Source organism: Clupea harengus, chromosome 11 (assembly GCF_900700415.2).
Source record: "Clupea harengus chromosome 11, Ch_v2.0.2, whole genome shotgun sequence".
In the NCBI taxonomy this organism is placed as follows: Eukaryota; Metazoa; Chordata; class Actinopteri; order Clupeiformes; family Clupeidae; genus Clupea; species Clupea harengus.
The window spans coordinates 22685429-22702642 of NC_045162.1; the positions used below are offsets into that span (position 1 = coordinate 22685429).

Here is a 17214-nt window from a genome sequence, read left to right on the forward strand (position 1 = left end):
ATGAAAATCAAATAATTTCAAAGTAAGCACCAGGTCTCAGGCACCACTTTTAAAGTAATAATAAGTCATATCTGTAGGTCAACTCAAACACAATCAAACATAACTGCATAGCATTTTATTTCAACCTTTGCTGTGATTTATTGTGCGCAAGTGATAAATCAATTATCTTTTTTCATAGTAAAGAACTCTATTACATTTCTTACACATGTCATTTGCAGCCATCGGTAACAAAACTGTCTCATGTATGTATGTAACAATCCACGGAATTTAGAATCCTTCAGCCACCAACTCAGCTGTTATTACGTATTAGCATCGGTTCCAAGTTAGTTTTTTGTAACATAAGCTCCAAGCACATGGCTAAATCATCCGGGCCTGAAAATATCCAAATACCTCTTTGCCCTGCTTTTCTAACAAGGTGAGTCTGTTCTCTCTCTCTCCATGGCCTCCTCCATTTCATCCATTTCTCTCTCGCAATCTTCACATCCATCCGGGCCACACCCGCCCACCAGGACCATTGTCGGCACATCCCCGTCCTCTTCTCCCACCACTCCCATGGTTCCGTCCGTGGACCACATCATGTCCATCATCCCATCGGGACACTGCAGCAAACTGCTCACGGAGTAGAGGGCGCCCCCTGGTACCACTTCATCGTAGGAGGGTGCGTGGCTGGCGGCACGGGCCTCCTCCAGCCGCAACCTCTGTCTGTGCTTCAGCTCGATGATGGTTTTGGTGTAGGAGTTGAGTGTGAAAACAGCCGCTCCCATGCAACAGCTGAAGGACACCCAAGCAAGGCTGTGGAGGGAAAGAGGAGGACTGTGAGCAAAAGACGAGGAAGAGGAGGTCTGCTCACAGATCCACACCATACTACACACTTCTGAATTTAAATGACTCTGTGCCAAGCGCCAGCCCAAGTGATGTTAATGCAAAGTACATGTAAATCATAACCATTGTGAAGGAATACAGCATTGAGAACATAAGCAGGAAAACCCACGCAAATGACCAGCCGTAGTCCCATGTCTGAGGTCTCCAGTCTTTGGGCCCCACAATCACAGTCAGCTGGAACACGGTTGTGTACATCATGTGAGCTATCATCCCCATCAAACCTAAAAAAATGTTTTGCGTTTGTGTGTGTGTGTGTGTGTGTGTGTATAAGTATGTGTAACAAAGAAAATGGAGGAAGCAAAAACACATTACAATTTCATTAAAAATTCTGACTGACGGAACAGAAACCTCAGAAGTGCATTCTCTTAAAGAGATTGTAGCCCAACTCACCAGACAGCACAGTGCAGACAGCAGCAAAGGCATTGATTTTGAGTGCATGCATCTCTTTATGGGAACACAGCACTTCCAACCACATCAGAAGGAAGCCCATGCCCAATAGAGTGATGTACATAAACTCAGATATCATTGACAACCACAGCACTCCTGCAAAGAAGAAGAGGGAATCAGTACAAATGTATGAGAAGCACACATATAAACATGCGGCACATACAATTACCATGGGTTTCTCCTGGTGTTAGCCCGAAGAAGCTGCGGCACCTTTCACCTAAAAAAGAACATTCCAGACATTCAGACACAATTAAAAAAAGATGACAGATCTGCAGTTGACATGTAAACTCACCTTCAATATGTTTTTCACAAGACTGCCAGAATCCCGTGTGGAAGTAGCGGAACATGTACTTGTCCTCCCCAGTCTCCCAGATATACTGAACAGCGTTGGCTAGTTGCCTCTGGCGTATTTTGGCCAGTTCCTCCCTCCTCTTTGGTGACAATGTCCGATTAGATGGGCCTCGAGGGTCAGGAGTTGGAGACTCTGCAATATACAAGCTGGAAATGAAGTTCCTTCAAGCCTTGCCATGAAACGTGACAAAGAATGAAGGCCCCGTCACACCATGACGTTCTGGTCAACGTTCTCTGAACTTTCTAATCGTTCAATTTCGAGCGTTCTAGGGCGATGTGGACACATCTGGCGTGTGACTTAACGAAAGAATAGCGTAGGACTGACGCATGACTACTAGCGTGGGACTCACGCATGAGGAGCATGTAACAGCGACACTGGTGCGCGACAAACGTGTGCTGACGTGTCTGCTACTAGCGCTGCTGCAGGTAAGAAGATGATAAATGCTGCTGAAAGTAGGAAGAATACAAAGCCTCTTTCACTAGCAATGTCTTCGGACGAAGATGTACTGTTATTATTACTGTGATTTACGAAATAACGGGCGTTATTCCTGGGGTTTTATGTTATTAAAATAAATGATTTAAATTTGACACTGAATTTGTGTTTCTCAATGTTTATTATTAGAAAACATCAACACATCCACACACATTGTCCATGTCACAAGAGTCTTCGTATCATATCCATCTGCCATGGAACAGCACCAGCTATAACAGTGCTCAGCTATGTTCAAGTTCAGTACATCTACTTCATGCTGGGTTTAAGCAAGCATATATACCCTCCACTCCGCTTTTCGCTAGATTATGCAATGACCTTGCATGACATGATAGCATTGCATATGTCGATGTATAGTGCAAAGAATAACTTTTGCAATGATGTAAGTTGCGTTTGTTGATCACGTATGGTTAATAACATATTCATTGTAGAAGGGACATGATAAAATCAAGATCTTCCCTTGGTGAAAAAACTTTCGCCGATATCTTCCTACGAGAGATGGGTTAGGTGCTCAAATTTCCCTGGATCAAAGAGGATGTTAGTAGGCATGTCCAAACTAAAATTCACGTCTCAGGATTTTTTTGCTGCGCAGTGCGCACATAAGTTATTTCGGGTGCATCAACTGTACTCAGTCTACCCTACCAACGACTGACTACCATAGCCAAACGCGTGCAAAGTTAATCAAACGTTCCACGAAAGTTCTCCAGCGTTTAAATTAAACGTTGAAGAACGCTGATCTCCATGAGAACTTTTGTGCATGTTCAAAACTTTTTTTTTGGACCAGCGTTCTCCTCCGATCACCGACGATTACCGACGATTACAGCGTTCACCAGCTTTCACACAAAGCTCTTCTGGCGCAATACCAGCGACCGTGGATGATTACCAACGTTTCCTCTAACATCATAGAACGTTGACCAGAACGTCATGGTGTGACGGGGCCTTGAGAGGAGAGCAATTACTTTGGTTTGTATTGAAGGCATATATCACATGTCGTTACGGCAATGCTCTTCTTGGGAAAATAATTTGGCATGCCAAGAGATAATTCAATCAACTGTTTACAGCCAAATTTGTTGCATATTAATATGCATATCAATGCATATCAATGCTTGCAGCTGGCTTTCAGAATTGCATCCAGAGCATCAGACTACCAAGATTTTTTTTGCAGTTATTTCTATGTCACAGAACAAATGCCCAAAGGCAATGAATTATACATTGCCTATTGGAATTACAAAACTACAACTCACCCACCACAATTCTTCTACCAAAACTAAACGCAAAGCACTGCTTGTGGGGCTCATGTCTTGGTTTTGGTTCTGAATGACGTTGACATCTATCAAAGACAAAATCTGAATAAAAAGCTAAAGCAACTACAGAACCCTGTTCGGCTCCAGTTCAGATCCTGTGCAGTCTCCAACCTTTCCAGAGATCTACACTACAGCATATCTGATAGCAACATCAAAACATACCTACACTTCAATCATGTTTGGGAATAGGCAGCACAGTGAATATGGCAAAGGTTATCAAGTCTGCTATCACTTCCCATAAAATACTGCCAAACACAAATCCACTGACTGTACCCTCTCTCTTATACAAGGCTGCCAGGTGTGCTCCAGCTGTGTCTTTGTGTTTTGAAGGGGGAAATCCTAAACCTGACAAATCCTGTGGCGTGAAGGGATTAAAGCATGTGAGACCTGTGAGCCCTGTCAATCTCTTCAAGGCTTAAGGACATCTGCTGAAGAAATCAAAACCAGAATAAAACCTTAAACCCCTGTAATATACAGAAGGCTTTACATATAGAATTCATTAGTCCTATTGAGGAGGCCACATGCCTCATTATGAAGTAAATCCAATCCTCGGCATGGTGAAATTAATCAACCCTAACAGATGTGTTTTACCCTGTATGACCTCTTACTCAGACATCATGCATGCTTTATTAATTCCCCAGTCCCCCTGCTCTCTCCTGGGCCTTCTGCATGCACGCACGTTAACCCTGCTGCTCATTCTGGTCCCCACATAGCGCCTGCCGCTGACGCTGGCCCACATCAGGGCCACATCCTCTCCAGGATCAGCTGCTACCTGGGTCATCTCTTCAGCTAGATCAGAATTGACCTTATGACCTTACAGAGTACCGTTTCCACCTCCTCAAAATTAAGGATTCCCTTCGTTGATCCATGATCTGATTTAGCCAGAAGTAGGCAGGTTGACATCTTTGGTAGCGTAAGGAATTATCATTCTTTTCGTAGGTAGTACATTTTACATGAGATTACATTTCGCCCAATATTACAGGTGGTCTCGAATGGATCTGCTCTCCGCTAAGTAAATTTCAACTTCAATCTGACACCACACAATAAAGTCACAGTGGCCTTTTACCCGTAGTGTAGGGCTCACTGTTGTTTTGCCCACAGTTCTTCATCTTGACAGGCGACAGGCAGAGGGGCTTGACCACCTTGTGTGTTCCCTCACACCAGTAGGATGTGCAGAAGGCCAGCACAGACAGAGCCAGCGCCAGGGAGGTCAGTGTCAGGGAGAGAAGGGACCTAGAGCGGCGAGACATGTGCTCTAACATGGTAGCAGTGAGGGACACAAGGAGGAACCAGGAAGTGGCCAAGGCAGAGAACAGAGAGCAGATACACAACACAGTGAAGGAATGGAGAAAGTCAGAACATTGGGGTAAATCACAAAAATCACAAGAATGAGAGGAAAGTTTAAAAAAGGTAGGAGGGTGTAAAGTGTAGATGGATTAGGAAATGGACGTGATGAATACGTGGTACAGTTCTAGGAAGAAAGGTTGGGAGAAGGGGGAATTCGTGCACAACAATCCAGTCTCCAGTGACTGAAGGAAAATCGGCAGATGGGAAGCACAAATGAACAAGGGGGATTTATCTCTGAAGAGGGTCAGGCCAAGGGAGGACTTTGCAACCACAGGACATATGCCTCATGGGACTTCTGTCTATGTTATCCTATTACATATATCTCTGTGACAGACAGTTCATCTGAGCCATGAGCCCGTGTCCTGCCATGTATGTCTGCCCTCAAAAGTCAATAAAACAAAGCAGACTGAGCTACCAGTGTAACCATTTACACCGTACAGTGCTAATGCATATTGCTGCTTTCAATGATCAGATTTCAGTGTGATTGAATGTGATTGTGGTTGGTTAGTGGATTATTCTCTGTCATATGGTGCCTGAGGATATAATGCCCCATCTTCAACTTCTGCCACGCATAAGACATTCCTTCATTTCCTTGATTAGAAGGTATTACAGTATTGGAGCCACTGTCAGGCGAGGTCAATCTGTCAGGCTATTTCCAAAGGCCCTGTTTGTTTATTTGTTTATCTGTGTCATACAGAGATGTGTAAATCATGAGTCTATCCACCTTAATGACTCAGAAACGATTCCTGTCCCCCACTTAAGATTCTGATGGAATTAAAATAAAGATGAGAGAAGAGGGGGGGGGGAAATCAAAGGATTATTTTTTTTGATGACATGATTGGTTAATCTCCTGATTTAAATCTATCTTTACATGTAATCCATATTAATCTGTTTTAATCTGTTTGTACTAGGTGTGTGTGTGTGGTTGGGAGGGTGGGAGCAAGAAAGGGAACTGCAATGAAAGGACATGGACAGACCCCTGTTCTGCTTATGCCTTCAATGTCTCTTCAAGGAAGTCTGCAAATATGGTAGAAACAATTCATGAACAAATTTCTCATTTTAAACTGAGGGACACAAAAACGTCATCACAGTGTCTCAGTGTTACATAGATTATGATAACAGTCATGAATTAAATGAAAATGTTCAAGATGCCACATCAGTATGGCTGCTGATTTCTGACTGCAATATTTAAAAATTATTTAAAAAATAAAAAATGAACGATGAATTGTTTCTCATTGCAACTGTTTCATCAAAATATACTTCTTGTCATCAAAGCAAATTATAGCCATTGCAGGGACATAGAACTGTGTTGCATAATTGAGATCATGTACTTCATATACTTTATACATTTTTTAAACTATCAAAAACAGTCAGTCATGTACAGATCATAATAGATCAAATTTGAAAAAAATATATAAAAATTTAAATCTGTTTGCCTACCTTTTGCATGATTTTCTCAACCATAAAATCTTGCTTTTCCTTAGAATGTAAAATCACTGCTGTGACATTTCAAAATGTTCTGGCAAATTCCTCCTCCTGTATCAATCCTGTGCTTCTTGCCCAAAAAGGTGACCTTCACCTTTGTTGCTGACTGCCACACTCCTTCGCTTGCTCACTCACTCGTCTTGATTCAGGTCCTCCTTCATCTTTTTTTTGAGCAATCCTCCGCCTTCATCCCATCCCTGTCCTTCTTGGGAATTGGTCAAGAGACCCACCCAGATTTTGCATAATCCCTCCATCTGTTGCTGTACTTTCTCTTTCAACATCCAACTCTTAAATTCCCTCAATCTTTCCTTTAAAGTTCCATCTCTTACTAACAGTTAAAACACGCCTGTGTAGCTTTATAGAGCTTTGTACCCAGAGTGCCATTATTATAGTGGGGCTGCATATTGCTCTGTTGCATCCAATCATTTCCAAAAGAGCTTAAGTAATGCAAAGATGACATCCAAACATGATAACCATGCTAAAGGGAATGCTTCAACAGAACAATTGTGTGAGCTTTGAAGATTATGTCCCACAAATGAGTTTTCCTTTATTTAATTTTTTTATCTGCATCAAAACCATGTCCCACCAAATTTACTGGCATGATGAGCAAAGGATGAGAGACACAGAAAGAGATGTTTGAAACATTCATTCATTTATTTATTTACATTTTGTTATTTACATTTAAAAAAAAAAAAAAAACATATAGACAACATAAAGAATTAACACCTGATAAAAATGTGTTTGGTTTTGTATGAGCGTGACAAGACATAAAACATGGATCAGCCCCAGGCTTGGGATTTACAGTAGTGTAGAACCAACTTTCCATCACTGCCGAAAGACTGGAAAAGATAAAGGACTTGTTACGTAGGTCTAGGAATCACAATTCTTATAGCACTAGCACTTCACTACGGCCTAATTTAATTCACCTTAATTTCAGCTAGTTAAAAGAATAATAAATCTCCTTCTCTTAAATGATTCTAAATAACATCTAAAAACACTGTGTCCAAGCATGTCCAAAATGCAGTGTGCTAAATATTAAAGGTAAAAGACAAAAATTCTGACAAACTCTTTCACTTGCAGCCCCCTCTTGAGGTTTACTGGAATAAGTGCTGATGCCTGGATGTTTCTGTTTAAGGCTCAGAGCATTATCTGATATCTTTGCAAATGTGACTGCATTGGTGGATGCTTGGGAAACTTCAGAAATGGGACACGGGGTTCAGACTTCATCAATTTAGTTGTGCATCGTTTCATCTCAGTTGTCAAATTCTTCTAAACTGACACCACAATGCAGTGAATAAATGCATAATTCCTGCTTCCAGCCGTTTAGGAGTATTTTTTCTTGTTCGGTTACACAGATATTGTGATGTATCGTAGATGATCGTCCTGCAATATATTGATCATCAGAGAATCCCTGTATCCTGACACCATTATTAACGTGGGCAACATATCGTGATGGTATCGTATCTGTATCGTATCTATTTTCTGTGATTCCCACCCCTAATAGTCACAGCATCCATCAATATTTCAAGCCTACAGCAAAGAACACATTGGTTTATTCAGAGTGGGTACTTTTCCCTGACTAGAAAACATACCACATTATTACTAAAATGACACTGTTCATAGCTTGCATGTTGCTGAGAACTATATCAAGCAGGTTTTTTATTATTTTAATTTATCACTATTTTTACTTTCAAAAATAATGCTTTGATTATTAACCACTTACCTCAAAAAGCACACCTACTTCTTGGTCAGGCGATGGTGCAAAGGACTGATTGACATATATAAACTGGGGAAGAGACATTACAGACTTTAGACATAAAAGCTTTATTTTGTTATTGACAACAATCCATGTGTTCATTGCTATGACATGTATGGAGGGAAGGCATACTGTAATAGCATATTAGGATATGTACTGTATGTAGGAATTGATAGACGAGTAAGCATCTTACCAGTTGTTCACTAGGCTCAAGCTTTAGAAAACGTGAGATAAACTGTGAAAGAGAATGCACTGTTCTTCCACGCTCCACAGTCCACTTCTTGGTCTTCATAATGGGAGTGTCTCCAACAGCCTTTAGTAACACATCAACTGCAAAAAATGGCATTCTCGTGTTATGGATACTGTGGACGACGTTAAGAGGCACACCCCAACAGATAACTGCCCAGTGAAATCAATTAAAGCACTCATATGTGCAGAATTCACCTATACCTGGGTTTTAACGACGGGGCAATATTACCAAGATGATAATAATAATAAGCCACTCATGCCAAAAACCTGAATATGTGCTGTGACAGCCAGAGCTCACGTCGACTAACGAATGTGACTCGTGAAGCTTCCCCGGGAATGAAAAGTGTAGTTCTGTCACAACATTAGGTGTTCTCTTTTTGTAATCATAAACGATTACAAACTTTGAAAATTGTTATGACAAAAATAAAGCCATGTGACATATTAGCACCACCCACAAATGATTTCTGCCACAACCATTGGGCAATTCGTGGCTATTTACCCATTCATACGCTAGCAGAAGTGTCCGTCAAAAGGGAAATACGGAAGTAGGAGGCAGGCTAACTAGATAGTTAGCATCAGAGCTAGCCTGATGTTGGCAGCTAAACTTTAGCGCAAGTATAAACATTTATAAGAGTAAAGTGAACATAATTACTCTTTTTCTTTTCATCTACAAGTCCAGAGTCTTCAGTCGGAGGCTGCTGTGTAGGCGGATCATCTTTTTGTGATTCTGTTGGAGAGTCAGCATTATCTGACATCTTTGCAAATGTGCCTGCGTTGGAGGAGTGCAGCTTTGTCATGACGTCAAGTTATGAGCCTGCAGTTGTTGCATGCAGTTGATTGGATTATATGTCAATCCTGCTGATACTCGTTTTCTCACTGGCTGGGAGATACTAAGTACTGCCCATACGTACTGCTCTGTTGTTCGCGCACCTCAATATGCGTCGGCCGACTGCGTTATATTTATGTCTGGAGGTCGGTAGTTCTGTAGTGTCAATTTTACAAGATAACTTAACAAACGCCACATGTCCTCAGGTATCTCGTCGAACGACTCGAGGCAGTTTTTGTTTTCAACCTCTAACGTGTCATCGTGTTGGGAATCACCTGTCTGGAAGCAGCGTTGGCTTGAGGAAGTCTTTGCAAATATAACTGAATGTCATTTTAGAACTTTCCAATAAGAAAGGGGGGCGGAAACGTCCACTCTGTAAATACCAGTTAATCAGTCCCAACACCAGTGACTTGTCCTCGTCTAAACTATTGGATTGTGGTCATCTTGTCGTCAGCAGTAAGTGTATAGTGGGGTTTGTAGCTATTATGAATCTGCTTATATAAAAGCAGATAATGAATTGAATGTGATCGGCAATGCAAAGGCAAGAGCCTTTACAATAGCTAAGTCTTTAACTTAATGAGCAAGGACTGACTCATAGTCTCTGATTGAACTGAATATTTTATTGCATTCAGAAATGTTATTAAATCTCAATTGCAGTGGGGAGCATTGGAAGACTTTCGACCCAAGGAACTGTTCTGTTGCTTTGTGACATGCAGGACAAATTCCGTCCGACAATTTTCCAGTTCACCAACATTGTGAGCAACGCAGCTCGAGTACTTCAGGTGAGGCTCAGTCCTTCATTATTAGGTAGTGCAGGTATGGCATGTTATTTCTTTGAAGCCAATAGAGCACTTCAACGTCCTCACATTTGAAAGAAGACATTAATGCACTCAGCTCATTATGTATGTCCTGTCACACAGGCTTGCCGGACTCTTGGCATCCCTCCCATCGTGACAGAACAGTATCCCAAGGGGCTGGGTCCAACTGTGCCAGAGCTGGGGGCTTCAGACCTGAAGGCTTACGCTAAAACTAAGTTTTCCATGCTGACTGAGGAGGTGCAGAGTGAGCTCAAGGCACTTGGGGAGCCGAAGAAGGCCATCTTGTGTGGAATTGAGGCTCAAGCATGCATTGCGGTACTGTAGCCTTATGACTTGTATCTTACTATAGGAAAATGGTTCAAGTGCAATATATCAAGCAGGAATTTAGACTCTTGGAATCACACATAATCTGATGTTTACGAAGGTTTATTGCAGTTTTTATAATACTAACATTTTGTTACTCATGGAATGTTATGTCATTGAGCCACCATATTAGGAAGAATCAGAATCAGGAAGGATATCTTACTATAGACACTTAGTATTTTAATAACTTTCTCATGCCTATTTTTATTTTAGTGCACAACCTTTGATCTCCTGGAGAGAGGCATAGAGGTGCATATTGTGGCAGATGCCGTCTCTTCACGAAGGTACCTAACACATTATACACAGATTCATGTACCTGTTGGTGGTCTAATCTCTTGAAAAAAATGACTGTATGTGTACATTTCGCCTACTTGTCTCTTGCAGCCAGACAGACCGGTTGTTTGCGCTGTCTCGTCTGAAGCAGAGTGGAGCTTTCCTCACCACAACTGAGGGACTTCTGCTGCAACTGGTGCAGGATGCCAAGCACCCCAATTTCAAAGAGGTATGGAAATATGTGCCACTCATAGAACTTATTAGGTATTACCGGAAATACACAAAGTATGTGATCTCCTATCACAACACTGCATAGGCGTGCTTCCAAAAAGTTGGAAAACTTAAAACAAAATACAGTTGAATATGTATCCATTTAGTTTGGAAATTATACTCTAAAAATCACTTTAATGATAAATTATAAATAATTATAAATTACGTATAATTGTCTAATGGAATGTCAAGCAAGACATTATATAAAGGTATATATATAATGTATATAATGGCAGTGCAGCTAGAAGCCTCACAAATCAGCAGCGATGATCTCTACCTCTGTCCACAGATCCAAAAGCTGCTGGCCCACCCCTCACCTGACACAGGCCTGCTGGGTTTATTTAGCTCCCTGTGATGAGCAGGAAGAGGCCTTTTTCACAACAAGTGCTTTCCACATCGTTTTTGTGTGTGCTCTGCAATATGACACAGCAATAAAACCTGTTTGTTGAGAGCTGCATGACTGTGATTGTTCTTAGTTAACAGTTTGTTTTTAAGTTCAGACATATTTACATTTGTAATTTGTGAATTATACAGATTTAAAATGTATAGAGAGTCTGATATTCATCTAATAAACCATTTTAAAACACAATTATATCAATCATTTAAAGAATTGTCTAATGATGGAGGTAATTATCAACTTTCAGCATTCTTACTTCTTTAAAATGTATACTGACGTTATGAAAGTAAAAATATAAGGCTTACCCCCCCTGGTGTCGACTCCCTAAGGTGTCTGACTCCAGATCCATAGCAAACACTCACTGTGGAACAGGAAGTGTTGAACTGAGTGCAGGGTGTGTTGCCATTCCATAGAGGTGGAGAGAGAGGGAGGGAGCGAAAGAGAAATAGAAAAAAAGGGGATGATGTCACACAGTAGGAGGAGCATATGACTCTCACAGGAGACAGAAAAGGAGGGTGGGAGAAAGCCAGCGCGAGAAAAAGGAAGTTTTTTTTCTGCTTTTCTCAATACGTTTTGACCGTCTATATTAAAACAAAACAACCTAAAAAGTTAGCGTCCAGAGTCAAATCATGAAAGTGCTACTCATAGGCTGAGCAGAAGAAGACAGACAAACAAAACAACACCAGGACACAACTCGACTCTCATAGCCTTGCACGACTGATGACAGCATTAAAAATTGACACTGTGTGAAGCCTGGGGCCTGTTGACAGGGGAGAGGTAAGTTAACCTTTCTCTGCTAATTACATCTGAGGCTATTAGGAAAGAATGTGTGGAAACTTGTCCTATACTTCAGTGCTGTGAAATGTTTTGGTACTCTTATGCAGCACTGCTTTTACGGCATAACAGGAACTAGCCATGAAACTCATCTGTTTTAGTTATTAATAAACCTGTAGCTATTATGTGTTTAAACATAGTCTGAGAATGGGATGCTTTTATGTCTCATTTTTGTGCAGAACTAAGTGGATCAACTGTAAAGTCTGTTTTCTGCCCAATACAGTGTCCAGCAGAATAATGACCTCAGAACTGAACTCAAGCTTAACCAGCATAGACTGGCTTCCTCAACTAGGCATAAGCACTCTGCGATCGGGCAAACAGCGAGTGGAGAAGGAGAAGAGGAGAGACCACGGGAGAGAGAGAGACATTCCTCCCTGTATTCCCTCGTCCCCATCTCCCTCCAACTCTAAAGGGAAGCCTCCTCACAGCTACGCCACACTCATTGCAATGGCGATCCGTGCAGCCCCTGAGGGGAAACTTAGTTTGAATGACATCTATACTTGGATCAGTGACACCTTCCCTTACTACAGCAGGGCAGGACGAGGCTGGAAGGTAGGGTATGCAAAAATGCAACTCGGCCAAATTTCATTGGAAAAATGTAACTCACTCAAGGCTTACCTTGAGTTTGCGGTTGTTTGAAACAATATTCAGTGTTGTTCAGTCCAGTTGTGCACCTAGTATTGTTTCAAACAACACAACAACATTCAGTACTGTCTCAGACATAAATGTTATACTAGTCAACCTCATGGAGAGGGTTACACCAGGGTGACTGGAGATGTCTGGTGTAACACAGACCTCTCAAGTTATCCCCATGTTACCTTCTCTCTGAAGAATGCATCCTTTGGGGGGAGCCACTAACATTGCTGTTGCTGAGCAGATCTAGCTGTTACCAGGAAACTCTCCCAGTGTGCACAATGGAGTCTTTTAAAAACAGTACCTACCTCTTGATAGTCATGTGTTTGTAGTTTGGTTCAATTCTCTAGTGCAGCTATAAGTATCAGGCACAGATGTTAAGACTACAAAAGGAATAGTAAATTCGGCCTGATGTCCTTCTTAATTTCAGTTGTATAATACATTAATTTGATGGCCACTCTACCTGATGTACGATGTTATCATATGCATTAATGTAGTAGCATGTGCTTTTATGCTAACAGTGTTATACTTGAACTCACAGAACTCAATTCGACATAACCTCTCCCTGAATAAGTGTTTCCGAAAAGTCCCACGGCCCCAGAATGATCCAGGAAAGGTGATGTAACATATTTTGTTTACTCATTTCATGCTAATACACTTCCAGATATTTAAAGAAAGGAAATTCAAGAGTGTTTCTTAGTCTAAGCATAGAGGTATGTCCAACACCTCTTCAAGTTTCTCCCTAAAATGTCTTTAAAGGGTTCTTACTGGACAATGGATGGTCCCCCTGACACCCAAGAGCCAAGAGGAACTAAACGTCCATATCCCATAGAATCTGAGGTAGAATTATTTTCATTCAGTCACTTTAAAACATAATTTTTCTCACTTTGAGAATGTATATTAACAAATGGCTCTAATCCTAAAGATCCAGGTTACTCAGAGAGCGACGGTTCAGGAATTGAAGCCTCAGGTTCAGCCTGAGTGTGTTCCCCCACAGTCTGCCCAAAAAAATGTGATGTCACCACCACCCTTTAAGGTATACAGCCTCTTTAAAGCCACATGTCTCCCACATGTCTCCCGCTTCACTAACAGAGTGTTTATTTGTGTTGCTGCAGCAACGTGCACCCCCTGTGGTTTCCCCATCAGCTCCTCTTCCGGGACATTCCATGACCGATCCCCCTCTACGCTTCTCCTTCACGGATCTCAACATGCCAGACCTGTACGCCTCTTTCCAGTCCCTCTGTCGTACTATGAGAGAGAGAGTCGCCTCACAATGTAAGACTGATGGGGAAACAAGTTTTTATCCCGAATGTCCATGTTTTATTTGGCAAGCTATTCCTTATGCAATACATCTTTTTCTTCTTCACCATCACACCATGGTAGCGGATGTTGCACCTTCGTTCGGGATGAATAATGACAGTGCCCCATTGCACACTCCAACCCTCCCTCCACTTTCCCCACAACCTTGTCAGAATCCAAACCCTGAGCTAGAGCGACCAACACTAAATACTGGTGAGCAGAGATGGCAAAGTTTTTTTTTAGCAAAGTTATGGTTAACATAGGATGCCAACCAATGTCTTTCTCTATATTTCATTTAATTCTCTTTTCCTCCATCAATTCTCCCAAAGGTTCGTCTTTACCATACTCCCCTGCAGTCGTACCATCAGACTGGTTAAACAACCCTGATTCTTTAAAAGAGAGTTTCAGGATTGCCAATGGTCTGGACTGGTCTAACATAGACCTCTCCAGTCACCCTGGTTCGTTTACGTTTTTTAAAATTTTTTTGCAATTCCAATATGCTTTACAAAGGTTCTCTTCCTGCACATGACATAATGGCATATTATGACTGATATACATAGATATACATTGTGCTTGTGGAGTTGGTGTGAGTATAAGTGGGGTCAGTTCAAATAGTGCTGTACATATTTATAAAGGGAGGTAATGATGTTGTAGCCATAATTCCAGTGATAGTATTCAAGTTCAGTGGGACATGTAGGTTTCATACAACTCACATAATCCTCTTTTTTTCAGACCTTCTGGAGAGCATGAGGCAGGCTGAGCTCTGTGATTGGGCCCTGGATCCGCTGCTCTTCACTTCACTTTGTGACTCTCTGAACCGCTTCTTCACTCAAAAGGGCTTGTTCGACTCCACCTCTGGTAGTCCCTCCATGCTGGCTCCTCCAGCCACTCTGTCTCTCCCGCCGTCCGCTCCACCCACACTGGCAAGTCTGACCAACCCCTCACCCCTGGCCTACCCCCCCATGACTGGGCCCGGCTCCCAGAACATCAGGAGGAGCCTTACCCCCCAGACTCAAACCCAGGCCTTCCAGCGGCAGAGTCTGCTCCAGCCAGCCCCCAACCAGCACATGTCACCAAAGGGTAGGAACGTCTTCTGTGTCAAAACCCCTCCTGTAGGTTGATTATACAGGTTAAATATAGACCAACAATTGGTGAAGTACCATGTTAACAAGGTATTAACAGAGTCATTGATTTGAAAGATGACAAGATATCACATGTGATTTGATTATTTGTGTCTGTGTGTCTAGCATTGAGTGAAATGTGAGGACAAATAAATAAATTCATCTTCCATTTACTACTTGTTCAAATGCACAGCATTCCTTGGATAACTTAGCATAGCTACTATATAAATCAAAAATGATCACACAGGGCCAATTCCGTTTGTCTGTGCCCCACAGCTGTCCATTCCCCAACCATGACACGGCCCCCAATGAAGCAGAGCAACAGTGAGGAGTTTCAAGATGACTTCGACTGGGATTCACTGATTGTGTGAGGATATGACAAAGAGACTGTGCAAGCTCAGACCAACACACACATAACACTGATGGTGTAGAACACACTCCAAGTTAAAGTGAGAGGATGGCTCACCTGCCTCACAGTGTGATTAAATTATGCGCATGCACAGTAGTTTTTGACACCCACTGACATAGCTTGGCAATACTTGATGGAATTCAGTTGAGTGAGGTGGATGAAGCAGCTGAATGGCTGAAATATGCTGAAAAATATATGGTATCTTTACCCATTTCAACTGTCTTTTTTTTCAAAATGCACACTTCATATTAACATAAAATGGCTACATGTATTTTTACTGAAGTGATTAATGATATTTTGACTATCCTGACACTTACAACATTTTCAAGTTTGTGAATGCAAGTATATTAATAAAATATACCATTTTCTGATGCATCATTGTAGTCTGATTTCACGTCACTGCAGTGAGGGTAAGGTGAAGAACCATTAAAGCACTAGAGGAGAGGAGAGGAGCGGAGAGGAGAGGAGGCGGAGCTAACAAAACACATTTGTAGCCTATTATGCAGTCTATGTTACATGTTCACATGCATGGCCTGAAGCCAAAGTCCAAAAGGTCCCATTACAGCAATGTTGCTGACATTAGCTTCATCACGCATAGAATGCGACTGCCATTTTAATGTAACATGTAAAAAATTAAATAATACTCCAATTTGGACCTTGATCGGGTGCTTGAAATACCCTTATCCTGACCTTTGTGAGATGTGAAAAACTATGTGAGATGGCAATGCCTGTTACACAGTTTTACAAGTCATATGTTGGTTTGTTTATTTCGTTTTTAGTTTATGTGTTGAGATGATACTCAACTGTATATAGCAAACATGGCCTCCTGACAAAACACTTTGAAGCATAATCTATTCAAAAATGAATTTATCACCTAAATGACAAAAGAACATTGGACGTATACGGCAGTAGAAATCACAACTGACAACGCACATGGATGAAACAATTAGAGTTTGTGTTCCTGCTCCAATGTTCAACTGGAAGATCAATGTGCATATAGATACGAGGGGTGATTGATAGGTTTGTGGCCTAAGGTAGAAGAGAGAGTTAATTTACAAAAATGTCTCCGTTTTCATGAATTAAGTGAAAATTATTTATTTTGACTTCATCAAAACAACCCAACTGCAGATATTACCTGGAAAGAACAATTAAAAACATAATTTTGAAAATTCATGAAAACAGAGACATGTTTTTGCAAATAACTCTGCAGTTATATTGCTGTCGTAACATGCATGTACAATTCAACTCTGTGAGCGATTACGCGTAAAGTTGGAAGTTAATCACTAGGTATCACTAGAGGTATTTCTATTCCAGATAATTGAAAATTGCAAGTCAGCACTGTCTGGACAGCATGAGTCTTCATGCAGTCATCCGCTACTTGTTCACCAGGCTGTAAGAAGGGGCACCCTCCCCTAGTGTTGCCACTGAAGGGACCGGCATTTGAGATTTAAGGTTAATAAGGATATAGCATAGTCAATAATTCAATGTATCTTATACCTAGTTATATTTGTTACTTTTATTTGGATTTAACTAGCATGTAAACATTCCTGGGTGAATATACTTTGGGTTGACCTAAGGAGTGAGGTGTGACAAGTGCTCTCACCTTCCCCCCCAGGTCAAAACAAAGAGCCTTGTCCCCAGGGCCTATTCCCCTTGTCCC

General features: G+C 41.5%; 4 protein-coding genes across 4 annotated transcripts; 2 read left to right on the forward strand and 2 right to left on the reverse strand.

Annotated features, from left to right (window-relative positions):
- Nucleotides 1-100: 100 nt before the first annotated feature.
- si:ch211-149k23.9 (germ cell-specific gene 1-like protein) lies at nucleotides 101-6294 on the reverse strand. Its single transcript, XM_031576285.2, has 6 exons — nucleotides 4541-6294; nucleotides 1622-1813; nucleotides 1499-1546; nucleotides 1273-1425; nucleotides 992-1103; nucleotides 101-792 (listed from the first exon to the last, which is right to left on the reverse strand). Exons 1-6 carry the CDS (start codon nucleotides 4734-4736, stop codon nucleotides 408-410), a joined length of 1086 nt encoding a protein of 361 aa, XP_031432145.1. The 5' UTR covers nucleotides 4737-6294; the 3' UTR covers nucleotides 101-407.
- Nucleotides 6295-6793: 499 nt separating this feature from the next.
- atg12 (ATG12 autophagy related 12 homolog (S. cerevisiae)) lies at nucleotides 6794-9128 on the reverse strand. The gene is made up of 4 exons (XM_012833512.3): nucleotides 8964-9128; nucleotides 8256-8392; nucleotides 8030-8092; nucleotides 6794-7145 (listed from the first exon to the last, which is right to left on the reverse strand). The coding sequence occupies exons 1-4, from the start codon at nucleotides 9106-9108 to the stop codon at nucleotides 7086-7088; spliced, it is 405 nt and encodes a 134-aa protein (XP_012688966.1). The 5' UTR covers nucleotides 9109-9128; the 3' UTR covers nucleotides 6794-7085.
- A 125-nt stretch (nucleotides 9129-9253) lies between these two features.
- Nucleotides 9254-11312, forward strand: isoc2 (isochorismatase domain containing 2). The gene is made up of 6 exons (XM_012833501.3): nucleotides 9254-9593; nucleotides 9795-9919; nucleotides 10058-10270; nucleotides 10532-10602; nucleotides 10703-10820; nucleotides 11151-11312. Coding segments are annotated over exons 1-6 (594 nt in total). The 5' UTR covers nucleotides 9254-9592; the 3' UTR covers nucleotides 11217-11312.
- Nucleotides 11313-11443: 131 nt separating this feature from the next.
- foxj2 (forkhead box J2) lies at nucleotides 11444-15929 on the forward strand. Its single transcript, XM_012833508.3, has 10 exons — nucleotides 11444-12035; nucleotides 12316-12644; nucleotides 13267-13341; nucleotides 13485-13565; nucleotides 13651-13761; nucleotides 13841-14000; nucleotides 14109-14237; nucleotides 14354-14482; nucleotides 14757-15104; nucleotides 15422-15929. The coding sequence occupies exons 2-10, from the start codon at nucleotides 12330-12332 to the stop codon at nucleotides 15514-15516; spliced, it is 1443 nt and encodes a 480-aa protein (XP_012688962.2). The 5' UTR covers nucleotides 11444-12035; nucleotides 12316-12329; the 3' UTR covers nucleotides 15517-15929.
- The last annotated feature ends 1285 nt before the right edge of the window (nucleotides 15930-17214 follow it).